General features: G+C 37.0%; 1 protein-coding gene across 1 annotated transcript in view; it reads right to left on the bottom strand.

Moving 5' to 3' along the window:
* LOC102779841 (ankyrin-3-like) overlaps positions 1-12,581 on the bottom strand; it is a 184,301-nt gene extending 171,720 nt beyond the window's left edge. The window contains exon 1 of the mRNA XM_087844839.1: positions 12,404-12,581. Coding sequence (XP_087700965.1) covers positions 12,404-12,439 — 36 coding nt within the window. The 5' untranslated portion in view covers positions 12,440-12,581. The remainder of the gene's footprint in view (positions 1-12,403) is intronic.
* Between the last annotated feature and the right edge of the window lie 1,465 nt (positions 12,582-14,046).

Below are 14,046 nucleotides of genomic sequence, written 5' to 3'. Positions count from 1 at the left end.
AAATTTATCTATCACAGTGAATTATGAGTCAGACTTGCTAAACAAGTTGGAGTCTGGCTAGTGCTAGCTTTGTCTGTCAACTATCCAAGTCATTTTCACCTTATAATAAACAGTTTACTAATTAAAATGTAAAACTTCTAATTGCAATTTTTTCACTGATCACTGAGCTCAGCAAAGCATGTCCTCTTGTGGCTTAATACATTAAAATTATAATACAGTATTTCTAAAAATATTGTGGAATTGTGATAAAATTTATGCACACACTTTTCCCGCCACATGTACTTACTGTACACACTAGTACCTGATTCATATGCTGTTTCACCCTCAGCCCAAAGTTTAAAAAAAATTAATGCCAAAAGCACAGGTGGAAACTTGTTGCAACTGTGAATTGTAGATTGTGAAATCCATTTTTAAAAAACAGAGAGCTCAAGTAATTAAAAAAGAACAAAACTCAATTTGTAGTTAATGTCTTAGCTTACAAAGCACAACAATGTACAGCACATAGAGGTTTTGCTCCAGTTACTGTGGTCTCCATACACAGAAATTTGTCCAAGCAGAGATATTAAATGTAAGGAACAACCTAACACAGGCACAACTTGCCTTTGTGCTTTCACCGGTTTCGTTTGCTCGACAGTTAGGAATGTCAGCCCAACCACAGCAACCTGATAACGATCAATGTTTCATGTAAACAGTTCCAGTGAAAAGAAATCCTCCTCCATTCTTTATTTCTCTCATATCAAGTACCTGTCTTTCCTGTAAGCTTAACAGCTGTTCCTGTATCTGCTTTTCTTGTCTTTCATCTCCATTGTTCCATCACTCTTACCTCCTCTACCATCTATTTTTGCAACTATAATCTTTACATTTAACTTCTTCTCCTCACTTTTGTGTATCTACAAAGAAAACAGTAGCTTAACACTACTCGTTGGACCATACAGACCCCTTTAATGTTCAAATTAAGAACGGAATAAATAGGCTGACTTTATTTCAGCTGTCTCCCATACAAACTATCAGTGACACATGCTGCATATTAATTATATCTTTGAAGGGAATCTTGATGATGACCAGCAATGAGGAAATTAGTCCGGGTTCACACGTGGTTGCCAAGGCAATGCCACAGCAAAAGATAGATCCCCATGGCAACAACACCAATGTGTAAGGAGTTCTCAATGACAACACCATAAAACTCTGAGACTTTTATTAGGTGAACATCTCTGGGCTTTGAAAATACATTTTGGTACGACCATCATCGTATCTGTTGCTGTCTCAATTCACTTTTATCATACAAACACAAAAGATTTGAGCCCCTTTCTCTGAGTCATCAAGCCTTGTGGTTTGAACTGGAGATAGTAAACTAATTCAGCTTAAACATTAAACTAATATTCAGCTCATTATAAAACACAGTTCCTCATCTAGTAACTTTCACATTTTCTTTATTCTCCACCAGGTTACAGAATCTGCTCTAGCTCTAATCTTCTACTGAGTAGGGCTTTTCTGAAAAAACAAAACAAAAACAAACAACTTTCCAATTCAGTTCAATTCAATTTCATTTATATAGCATCAAATTGAAACCACAGTTGTCTCAAGGCACTTTATATTGTAAGGTAAAGACCCTACAATAATACAAAGAAAACAGAAAAACCCAACAATCATATGACCCTGCTAACAGAAAGCGCTTAGACGACAGTGGGAAGGAAAAACTCCCTTTAAACAGAAAGAAACCTTCAGCAGAACCAGGCTCACGGAGGGGAGGCCATCTTCCACGACCGGTTGGGGTGATTGGAGGAAGACAGGTAAAAAGACACAGGGTGGAAGAAAGCCAGGGATTAACAATAACTAATAATTAATGTGACTGAAGGGACACAGCTTGCAGGGCATCATTAACACTATAAGATGGCCAAAACAAGCCAGAGTCTTACATATTCTTTCTAGAAGAAATCGCTTTCCCTCAGTGTGCCTGGTTTATGATTTGCATGTTGATGCTTCTATTCTGAGGACCAATCAAAGTACTTGTTGTATACATTGCTATGTTAGGTAGTCTGGTAGCAACCAATCATCCTAGAAGCAACCCTGGCAGGGACCAATAAGGAGAAGTGTATTATTACTAAAACCTCACAGCATGAGCATAAAATGACTACATCAAAAATAAGGGGACTGAGTTGTGCAATTTTATAATTTTCCAAGAGTGATGGGAACTTTTTATAGAGGAGTCAGCAGTGGCTAAACTTCTCCCTCATGTTCAAATATTTACACAACTTCTTAGGCCAGTTTTTAACACCCTTACAAGCTGCCACATATTACAACACAAGGCTACAGAGAATATAGGAATTGTTTATTCAAGGTGTTATTCTTTCTGTTTTATCAACCAATCAGACGTGTGCTTTTCTGGAAGATGCATGAAAAAACTAAGTTAAGCATCACATAAAAAAAGGTCAATGAACAACTGTAAAGTAAAAGAGCCTCATTTACAGAAGAGAAGGAATCCTTCTCTCACACACACACAAACAGACACAACTATTGAGAAAGAGCAGACACACAAACACAAGCCACAAAGAGAGACTTTCCATCCTCCCCTGATTTACAATTCGTCTTTGTCTCGAGACTCGGCGCGCTCACACAATACCGATGGCAGAGAAAAGGACATGGTTCCACGCCTAAAATGGTCTCATCGCCAAGACCAGCGAGCGGCACGGGAGCAAGAGCAGAGCTGGATCCTGACCACTCAGCTGCTTTCCCCTGGCCCATACTTCAGTTTTTTATGTACATCCAATGACAAATATTATTTCATCATTATTCTTTCATCAAGCTGAAACTCTTCTGGATGGTACGGAGTATTTTGAAGCCTCTAATAGTTTATGAATTTGGATCTTTTAAGTCATGCTGAGACATACATAAGAGCCAGAAAATGGATGGATGTATAGATAAATAAGTGTAAATGTAAAATAAATTCTAATCATTTTAAATTTACATTGCTAAATCAGTTCAATCAAATGATTTTTTACGTGACTGTTATCCCAAATACTTCCATCCACCTATATTTGTACAAACGATTACATCATACCTCACATCACAATTCCTGGATGGAAATCACTGACATTCAGTGACCAAGCACCCACGTTCTCTTCAGACACATGTGACAGAGGGGCAGCTGTCACATGTTCGCCAATTCAGATACATATAACAGAAGCACTCAGTCTCTGCTGCATAAGACTCTGGTGTCAGTCAGTGCAATGAGCCTGCATGTAGTGTCTCTGAGTGAGTGAGTGTTTGAGAAATCTGTCTGTTAGTATTTACTGCTACTACACTGGTATGCATTCATTCCTTCACCCTTTCTTTCTATGTGCAGATGTTCAGACAGTAACCGATCTTTTCTCTGCCACTGCATGCATTCTGACGCTGTTAGTTACAAACCGATAATAGTTGTTTTGCTGTTTTATTGCGGGTTGTTTTTTAATCTTTAGCACCATAAAATCAAAACAGAGCGGAGAACTTTTGAAACTCTGCATTTTAAGCATGCACAACATGCTGCAGCATGTAAACACATCTGTTTAAAATGAGAACACTTTTTTCTTTTAATTTTGTCAATGTTTAACATTTAAAGTTCTTTGTGCTTTGGAGTGAACCGAACGGAATAAACCAGGTTAATGTGTATTGCACTTTTATAACCTCGTGTCCGCATTTTATAGGTGCCAGCAGAATACAAGCTTTGTTTGTGATGCTTAATGCTACAGATTAAGACTATGGATGGGAATTGATAAGAATTTAGTGATTTCAATTCCAGTTTTGATCTCTTTATCAGTTGATTCCTTATCAGTTCCCTTATCAGATTTCATTAGGTTGCAATTGGCTCTGCTTTGAGAGTCCCAACCATCGCAGCATATTAAAGGCATTACATTTGTGCAAATTCATTGCATGCTGAGTGGTCAAATGTTTCTGCACGTTGGAGGTATTTCCCCTCTAGTTGTGATCAAATCTAATACTGTCAGGAAGCGCTGTGTGGCAGGCAGGAGATGAGGACTCAAAAGGCAGGACTCAGACACAAGAGATGAACTCAAAACCACAGCTTTAATTGCTGGCACGGGAAAAACGAGTATACAAAGCAAACTAACCTAAACTGGGAAATAACAAACTAAACATACAGGGAGACACAGGGAGATCCACACAGCAAGAGGGACGACGCGACACTGACTCAGAGAAACACAGGGTTTAAATACACTGGGAAGTAACGAGGGGAAGGAGACACAGAAGGAGGGCACAGCTGGGAGAAATCAGAGACAAGGAAGCAAAGCAGGACACATTCACATAAGAGCCGGACCTTCAAAGTAAAACAGGAAGTATAACACAGAGAAGCGAACTTGACACGGTGGAGACAGCAACTAAGAAACACAGAGACATAAACCATAAAGCTGAGGACTCTAAGAACCAAAATACACAGAGGGAAATACTAAGCATGGAACACAAGAAACTAGACTCGAGGGAGCAACAAAAGACCAACCATGAGAATATAATTCACAATACAGAGTGACAGAAAACAAGAAACTCAAACATGCAAAGACACAGACGTACACAGAAGAGAGGGGGCACGAAGAAACATGAAGGGCAAAGGATCAAAACTAGAAACCATAGAATAAATCTCACGAGTACAAAATACAAGAATCACAAAGAACTAAAAACGCTGGGACCCAGGATCCTGACAAATACACATATTACACTGAACACTTTTCTTAAAAGTAATGCAGTAGGTTACTTAAATACATCCAGGAGAAATTCATTTGTTACACTGCTTGTTATGTTACTTTGATGTTTTTGTGCGTAACATGACTTGAAATGCACTGTGTCATAATTATGATTTAACAATACAAACCTAGAGGCTACACAAATTGTTATCTCTAATAATGACACACATAAAATCATAAAAACACAAAGCAAAGATGGAAACCAACGCACTGTCTGTGCAGATGCTTGCAAAGAGCCAAAGTTCTGTTAGAAGCAAAATGCAGTTTTTTCTGTCCTGGATGGAGTTTGCACTTGAAATAAGTGAATAATGTCCATATCCATGCTGTAGAAAATTAAACTTTCTGTTCTGCTATCGATTGTAATAGATTTTTAATTTTAGGCTCCAGGAAGGTCCAGTGATTTAATGTACAGCGTTATAACATTAATTTTACTGTATACCAGAGCCACGTGACAGTTTTTGTAAAACAGTATGAAAATGCTGCTGTAAAAATTGTCATACATGATATTGATAGAACAAAAAAGTATTCTTGGAAATCTTGAATGATTGTGATTCATGAGTCACTTTCCAAACAGGGAAAGTGACCCATGCATCTCTCACAGGATTCTGAATTAGAAAAATAACAGTGAGGACATCAACATACTTTCTTTCCTTAGAGAAGGATTTGTGTACATCAAAACAAATTAGAACTTTTTTTTTAAGAGATGAACTTAAATCAATTTTTCAATAGATCCTTTTCATCTACTACAATACCCAAATGTCTCCTGTGAGTAGTTTTCAGCTCTGGTTGGATGCTTTAGTGAATAGAGGAATTGAGAATTTGCTTCCCGCAAACAAATTAGACTGAAGAATTGCTTCAGTTTACTGCATTCCCAAGCCAGAAGTCTCAGAATACAAAAATAACAGTATATGAATAACACTCATCAGTACCGCCATGCCGCGTCTGACTGAAGTTGACAGAAGCCGAGTTACTGGCAAAACTGGTATGCTGTTAGCATGATGCTGACAGCATACCAGTTTTGAGCTGTTGACGCAGCCTTGCATGTCCATGACAGCAACATCTTTGATCTCATTGCTGGAAATGAGACTGTAGAGAGGCACCAACATGAGCTGCTCCAACTTGTACTTTTCACCCACACTGCCAAAGTTGGGCAGGACTTTGTGGATCAGGATCATACCCGTATCTATTTATTGCATTTAGTCATGCACATGTTACAGTGTTGGTACATAAAATAGACGAGTATATTTACATAGCTTTTTTTTTTATTTCCAGCACACTTTACATCACCAGAGGCCTCAGTCATTACTATTAATTCTCTTTTCAACAAACCAATCAGACGGGTGCTTTTCTGGAACACCTTTAGAAATAAACACAAAGCTAAGCAGCAGCCGAAAAGGTCAGTGAACAATCAAATATTGTAACCTTCAGGAGTGTCGCTATGGTGCCTGTTTAGTGTGGAAAAGCAGGTAAGAAGGAAGATTTGTTTAAGCATCTGTTTACATGCAGGAATGATTACATTTTAATCTGTCTCCTAGTGGATGAATAGCACAGGAGTATAATAGTACCTATAGCAAATTTGGGGATTTTTTTTACATAATTTTATTTTATCAGGTTGCTGTAAGAGAGAACTGCTGCAGTTTATCTGGTTTTGGTGTGCTGAGGGGAAAAAAGATTGGTAATAATAAAGGAAGAGCAAAAGTTAGACTTTTCTTCTTATATGAATATTTAATTTTTGGATTTTTTTTTTACACCTTTTTGCTCTTAATTGGTATTTTTAGGAAAGAGACACAGGTAAGAATAGTGAATTTTTGTTTCCTCTCCCCATGTTTTGTGTTTTTGGCAAGAACCACTTCAAAATTATTGTGCATTTACTTTCATTTTTCATACAACCCCTCAGTTCCTTCAAAGTTAGGGACAAATGCGGCTTGACAAACCCACCAGGATTCATACACTGGCATCTTTCCTTCCATCTGTGATTCTGAATGACTACTATTCAAGTTTCACAGTCTCTGGTTTGTTTCTTTGTGACCTGCTATGTATCTGGCTCAGCTAGTCACAGATTTGCACACAAACACACACATACATAAAAGCAAGCTCAGAATTCATATGTACGCACAAAGATTAGCCGTTAGTCATTCACATTGAAGTGTAAATAAAACTTGCCACTAAATCGACATAAATCCATCGATATGTTTGAGGCTTGTGTTTGAAGCAAGTATTTAAACATAACTGCAGTGTGGTAACACAAACTACTAATAGATAAACACACACTTATTCAATGACTTGACATTACCTCACCACAACTGAGGTCATGTTTACTTGTTTCATTACAATACCCAGCTCTGAAAGCCAGAGAAAGCGATTCGGTAAGCTCACTCCCTCCCCTGCAGCAAGCTGAGTCAGCTTAAGTTTCTCATTATAATCAGACATACGAAAGGACTCGTGCAGAATAAATTGAACAAAAATGTGTACAATGACTAAGTTAACCTTTACTGGTCTCATGACCTTTCACTGGTGCTATTAATCATTAAATACAAGACTGATTATGTGCATGTATGGAGTTTATTTAAAAGAAAAGACAGGAATCATTTTATAAAATTCAGAGTAATATTTTAAAATTTCCTGTTTTGTTTGACAACAATACAAAACTAACTTAATTATATCCTTTCACATACCGAGGTTGAGTCTGTTAATGTTTAGCAGTTTGCTCAGTGAAGAATTTGCGCTTTGCTGTTGATTAATTTCATATGAACGTGGGAACGCTGTTGAAAGACTGAAAGACTATGGAAAGCTGTGGTCTTGGGATGAGGAAACACTAATTCTTCCACAATAACTGCCTATTCAGTCAACAGATTAGTCGATTTAGGGAAATTATTTCAGAGGAATTTCATATATCCTCTGAGATTTCTTAGTTTAGGGGTGTGTTTTTTACCGTTTTTGGAGGCACCCAAAGGTGTGTTGGCCTGAGCCAATGTAAAAAGTAACAAGCATCATAATTAAATCATTTTTTGTATGACTTTGTATTATGGTTCTCAATATGTATCACTTAATGGATAGGAAGATGGATATGCAACTTGAATGTTGCATTGCGTATGTATTAATACAGGGGTTTCCAGGGGTGTCCTGATGGTTTTAGATATCACCCAGGGTCAACACACCTGAATCACATGATTATTTCATTACCAGGCCTCTGAAGAACTTCAAGAAACGTTGAGGAGGTTATTTAGCCATTTAAATCAGCTGTGATGGATCAAGGACACATCTAAAACCTGCAGGACACCAGATCTCGAAGCCTGGAGTTGGACACCCCTGCATTAATACATCTAAAATAAAGTTTTACATGATTGTTACATGGTTGCTTTAAGCTTAAAATGTACATTTACTAGCACTTGGATTCCTTAGTAAAAATATTTTTACATTAATAAAGAGACAATATTAATAATTTGATGTTAATAAGCTTCTAATAGAGACTAAAAATCCTTAATATTAGTGGAGTGGTAAAACATTAATGTGCTTTAATGTCTTACCACTTCACAAATTTTAAGCATTACCTTCTTCTAACTTCTTCTAACTTAGGCTTTCAGAGGACTGCTGAAAATCCGGTCAACAAACTAAATGCCTTTATTAAACAAGGACCTATTCAGATTCACAAAAGAACAGTGATGATGATTTAAGGCTTATTGTTTAAATGAAAAGTCCAGGAACCTCAAACCTCCACAGTGGCATGTGGCTCTTTTGCACATCTCTGTAGCTTTGACAAAAAATATATTAATTTTACAGGTTTATGTCTGAGGAAGTAATTGCTGTATGTAGCCAAAGAAACATTTTACACAAGTTTCTGTCACTTCGCTTCACTGTTGCTCCAATTTGTTGTCAATATTAACATTAAAATACCAAATAATTTTTATTATTTTAATTCCATCCATCCATTTTCTTGAGATTATTTGGGGGAGAGCAGCAGCCTAAGCAGAGAAGCCAAGACCGACCTCTTCCTAGCCACCTCCTCTAGCTTCTTCAATCAGATTTTTTTCCCTCCACAAGCTGCAGGAAATTATAACTACTATTTTTCAAACAGAAATAACTCAAACACAGCAATCAGAAATTTAATCAAGTCTCATTGGTGTCATTGGACTAAAAAATCTAGCATTAGCCGATAAAGCCGGTTGTGAGACAGACGACAGTAATATCACCACTGCCAGTCTTTTCATCTCATCAGACCGCCCAGTACACACACAGCTCTGCAGGCTGCAGCTGCAGGGTAATCACCACGTTGTCCATTTGCTATTGAGCACGACATAGGTGTAGTCTCACATTGTTTGTTCTGCCACAATAAACCTCCTGCCCCTTGGCAACAGGCAGTTATTACTAGCACCACTCACAAAACTGAACAGCCTTCTATTTCCCATCACAATCTGTGGTCCAACATTAATGGACAGATAGGTGGCACCGCAAAGACAAATGCACAAAGAAATCAATGGAAAGAAGAGAGCTGGTAGAGCTAAAAAAGGCTTTACTATTTCCAGTATTTCACAGAAATGTTGGCAAATATTTGAAAATGTACAAAGGACATGAGTAGAACTGAATAATATAATACATATGTAAATAAAAGGCCATGCACATATTTTCAGTAGGGGTTAAGGTCAAATCTCAGTGAATTCCTTTAAAATGCATTCATGAATTTACCACTCCATAATACTATGATCATTTAAAAACATGTAAGATTTTATTCATGTTTTAAGTTTGTAAAATCCTGTTTCTGAAAAGGTGTTTGAACCAAGGTTGATTTCTGTTTCTGTCAGCAGGTCAGATTTTATCAGTTTACATACATTTATTTAGTTATTTATTTTAAATAATGGTTTAACTATTATTAGACGATATCCTTTGGTTATGCCATCCCACAATGTTGACTGTTAGCCTCCATGCCACCAAAGACTGCTCAAACAAGACTGGTCGATAGCCTTCAGGTTACAAGACAACTAGAAGGGCAAGACGCAAATGGATGGACTACATTAAAAAACGCAGGCCAGTTTTTGCTTTTGCTTTAGATTTTGACTTTGTTAACTACTAGAAGACTAGAGGAAATATTAGTTACATTAATGGAAACAAAAACACACTCCCTACATTTATTTATTTATTTTTCTTTCCTTTTTCTTTTTCCTTATGTATTTTTTATTTATTTTGTTTGTTGTTTCCTGTTTTGCTTCTTTTTCTTTTCTTCTTTTTCTTTCATTCTTATTGTATGGATATTTTAGTTGTTTAAATATAGAAAAAAAAGACAAAAATATATGTACTGACAGATAGCTGAAGTTGATGGTATTGTATAGTGATTCTAAAATGTCAATTTAAAAAAAAAAAAGGGTAAGACGGAATAAAATCCAGAACCAAAATCATCATAGAGCAAGTATCAGGAGAGAGGCTGGTAGATGTGAAGTTGTGAAGGCAAAACGAGGTCGAACCCATTACTAGCAAGGTGCAACTAATGCAACTAGATTATTGAAGTGTTTTTATGTTGTTGTTCTTTAACAGTGTTCAAAATGTTATGAAAATCCAGTTTGAGGTCATGCTTTACAACAGTGTCAGCATTTAAACTTGCATATCTCACTTCCTTATAATGAAATATTCAAGTCTGATAAAAATAACATCTTTCTAAGGAGCCAGCATAATTTTCTTCAACAACAAAACAATGCAGTCCATTAAGGTTGTGTATGCCATCTGCCAAAATTGACCATAAACATCAGTATAGTGTTGATACTTTATGTAGCTCCTCAGTGGTCACCTTTCGAATGTGACACCTTAAGCCCTGAGATGGGAAAGACACCTAACATGTATATGAAGAGAGACTAAAAGAGTCTCAATCGAGCACACGCAAGTCAAAGTAAAGCTCAGACTCTTGCACTAACAGACATATTTATGATATTTGCAGATCAGTTGTGCCGGGTTAGTAACTATGTCCGTACTGATAAGAGGGACACGTAGAAGCCTGTTAATTACTCTGTCTGATGCAAAACACATTCCTCCACTGGGTCAGGGTTTGGAACCTCACACAGTCTGAGGCAGAACGCATTTGCAGACACGATCACCTCAAGTGTGCACTTATGCAACTTCATCAGCAGCTATGTTGTCCTCTACGATCTGACAATGAACCTGATACAGAAAACAATGTCTGGAGTAATTCAGAGATTATGTCATAACATAGGTTGTCTAGCAGAGAAGTTTGATGTCTGCTGTTTACAAAACTCTCAGCATTGTCTGCGGCACACGTTGCAAAGCACAAATTACCTACACCTTAGAAAGACACTATGTTGCTCTTTTCTTCAGCTTGTCATCTGTCTGTAATATGTGATGCACCAACAGTGAAATTCTGCAGCAGCAGTGGGGTTTAGAATAACAATGTGGCCTTTTTACTGTCACGTGACCACTAACCTCTTGACTTGGCTTCAACTTGTCTGCCATTTTGCCCATTTTGTCAATCATGGTGACAGTTTAGGGTCAAGTAGATAAGACTCCAGTAGCACAGGTGGTTGTTGACTGCCCCTCAAAAAGCAAGAAAAACTGTTTATTTTCCAGTGGACTGGCAAGTGGTTGACAGATGGGTCTAGCGACCTTGGCAACCACTGGTTGCAAAGAGTCTCCATTTCCAGTTTTCAAGTTTTGCCACTGCTCTACAGAACCCATCATTTCACTATCCCAACACACACATTTTCCCGCTCTAACAACATAGTTGTATCAAGCAACTCAAAATAATGTGTGTAAAACCCTTATTTTGAATAAATATCCAATGTTATTCAAAATATTTTTACACCTCAATTACACATTTTAATGTATATATTGAACTTGTGCAAAATTTACATTACATAACAGATAAATATTATTATATATGCCATAGGTCGATGTATCAGTGCATCTCTAGTAATTATAGATAAAGAATATGAGAATATTTTTACACCATAGTCTGCATGAACCACTAAAATGTGCAGTATCGCGATACTCTACATAAAAATGAAATAATAAAAAACATATACATTTAATATAGTTTTAATTCAGTCCTTATCGTTTCTTGGGGTGAAACACCAAGTGTATAAAGGCATGAAAAGGGTCACGGTATCTGTGCAAACTGTACTTCCCTGAGCTTTACAAGAAAATACTTTGCAAGTCACGTCATATTTTCGAAATAGGGATTAATTCACACTATCGTTTCAAGTAGTAACGGGTTTCCGGTCACCTTTTTTGCAATATTTGCAGCTCCTTTGCATATCTAACATGAAATGTGAGAGGATAGCAGGACAAAAGTGATGACTAAGCATTAGTAATAATTTCATGGAATCGTATCAGCACTGTCAACACAAGGAAGGCATGTGTTACCGATACGGATTAACTCTTAAACCAGGAGTTTAACCAACTATTTGGATATCAAAGGAATTCTTAGATACGTGATGCAACACCTCGCTTGATTTATGGCTGTTGTTGGTTTTTTTTCCACTTTCCTTTTGAGGAAAATAAAACTTTAAATCAACAGTGAAGGAGTTGTGCTTTGTGAGTAAACAACACGTTCTTTGCATTTGCAAATACAGTCTAAACAAACGACAACAGGTCCAACAAGGTGCTAAATCCCCCTCCATTGTGCTGTGAAGTTGTTTTAAGCAGCGGGGCAACTTAAAAAGTTCACTTACCTGATCTTCGTGATCACCTGTAGCGGAAGAAGCCATATTGAAGAAGGTGTGTAGCGCAGCTGATCCGGTTCACAGGTAAGTTTATTTACAACAAAATCACCCTGAATCCAAATAGTCGCTTAAAAAGAGGTGACATTTGCTTACAGATTCACTTTCTCACTAAACGTGCAGCCCCAAGGAGTCTCTAAAGTGGTCAGGGAGCAGGAAGGGGGCGGTGTAAGTTCTTCGGAAACGGTAAAAAGTCCAGGTGCGGCGGCGGAGCGGTATGCAGATGCAGCCTGCAGTTACGCTCAGACGACGCAGAAGGAGTCCCGACACAAGGGGGCAGCATTACCACCATAATCATTTGTAGTATCTTAGCTTGCTGTATTATGGCTGGTAAAAAATATGGCGCAGGCGATAATATCAGTGAATACACGTTTGGAAAACTCGCATATATATTATTTTAGGACTAATATTCAGTATATGTATTCAGAGATGCCAGAAATGTGGAAATAAATTAAGTTAAAGTGATTTTTTTTTTAAAATCAAATAAAGGATGATACTTATCAAATGTATTTGTATAAAATATAGGAAAGCCCATTCAAAGCCCATTGGGTTGTTCATTCAATCATTCTATTTTATTTTATTTTATTTATGTAGGTGCACATTGTTGTACATTATATTAATAAATTCTGGTGTTTTATGTTTAAAGTGTTCATTATTTTTCAATCAGCCAAATATTTTCTAGAATAAAGATCCATGAAGGAAATCACACAGCCACACGCACAAAATAAGGAGCTAAATTATAAATAACTAAAGTCAGTCTCCCTTTCTTATTGAAAAATAGAAATATGGAGCCAGTGATCAAGCTCTTTCATTGATAGGGAAAAAAAGAAATAGGTGAATATGATGGGCCATCTTCTAAATTAGTGACCATTTCAAAATTTGTGTTGCTATAATAGAATTTTTCAAATTAATGGTTTTAAAAGGACAAACAAGCAAACTGCTCAAACAATTAAACATATGACTACATAAAAATATAAAATATATTATAAAAACCTTAAAAGAACCAGACTCTTTGTCTCAACATGATTCCTTATGGGGAAGTTTCTTGCACCAGGAAGAGGAATTAGTGGAAATAAACTCCGGGCTTGAAAAGATAAGAGATCAGTATGATCCAAATTAATGCGATCATGTTTTTTCAGGAACTGAAACTTTCAGTCAGAATAGATTTGCTGGCATTTCTACCACCAAGGTTTGTAAAAGCACATCAGCACTCCTGACATACCAGTTTTATGTGAGGATTTCATAATGTGTTGAGACCCTGCTCATCAAAAAGTTTACATAAGATAATGCATGGAACAAAGATTTAGACACAGAAGGATTAATAGTCAGTGTGAATGCAAACATGTAACTGCTGCCAAGTCATTAGAATAAAAACAGAAGTTTTTACATAACGTGTGGAAGCTACATTAATAGTTTCACCCTGATGGTTCTGCACAGTGTAACAGTTTGCTTAAAGAACAACAAAAAACTATTCAAGCTTTTTTGGACCTACATTAGCACTGCAAAGGCTGTTTTGAAAACAATGTGTCAATCACTGATTGAGACGTACGATAAATACCTGCAGACACATGCTGCGCTTTGTTTTTATTCTTTTA

This window comes from Neolamprologus brichardi, chromosome 8 (genome assembly GCF_056152115.1).
Source record: "Neolamprologus brichardi isolate AB-2024 chromosome 8, ASM5615211v1, whole genome shotgun sequence".
Lineage (NCBI taxonomy): Eukaryota > Metazoa > Chordata > Actinopteri > Cichliformes > Cichlidae > Neolamprologus > Neolamprologus brichardi.
The sequence above is the reverse complement of the archived record's forward strand: the minus strand, read 5'-3'. Positions and strand labels throughout refer to the sequence as shown.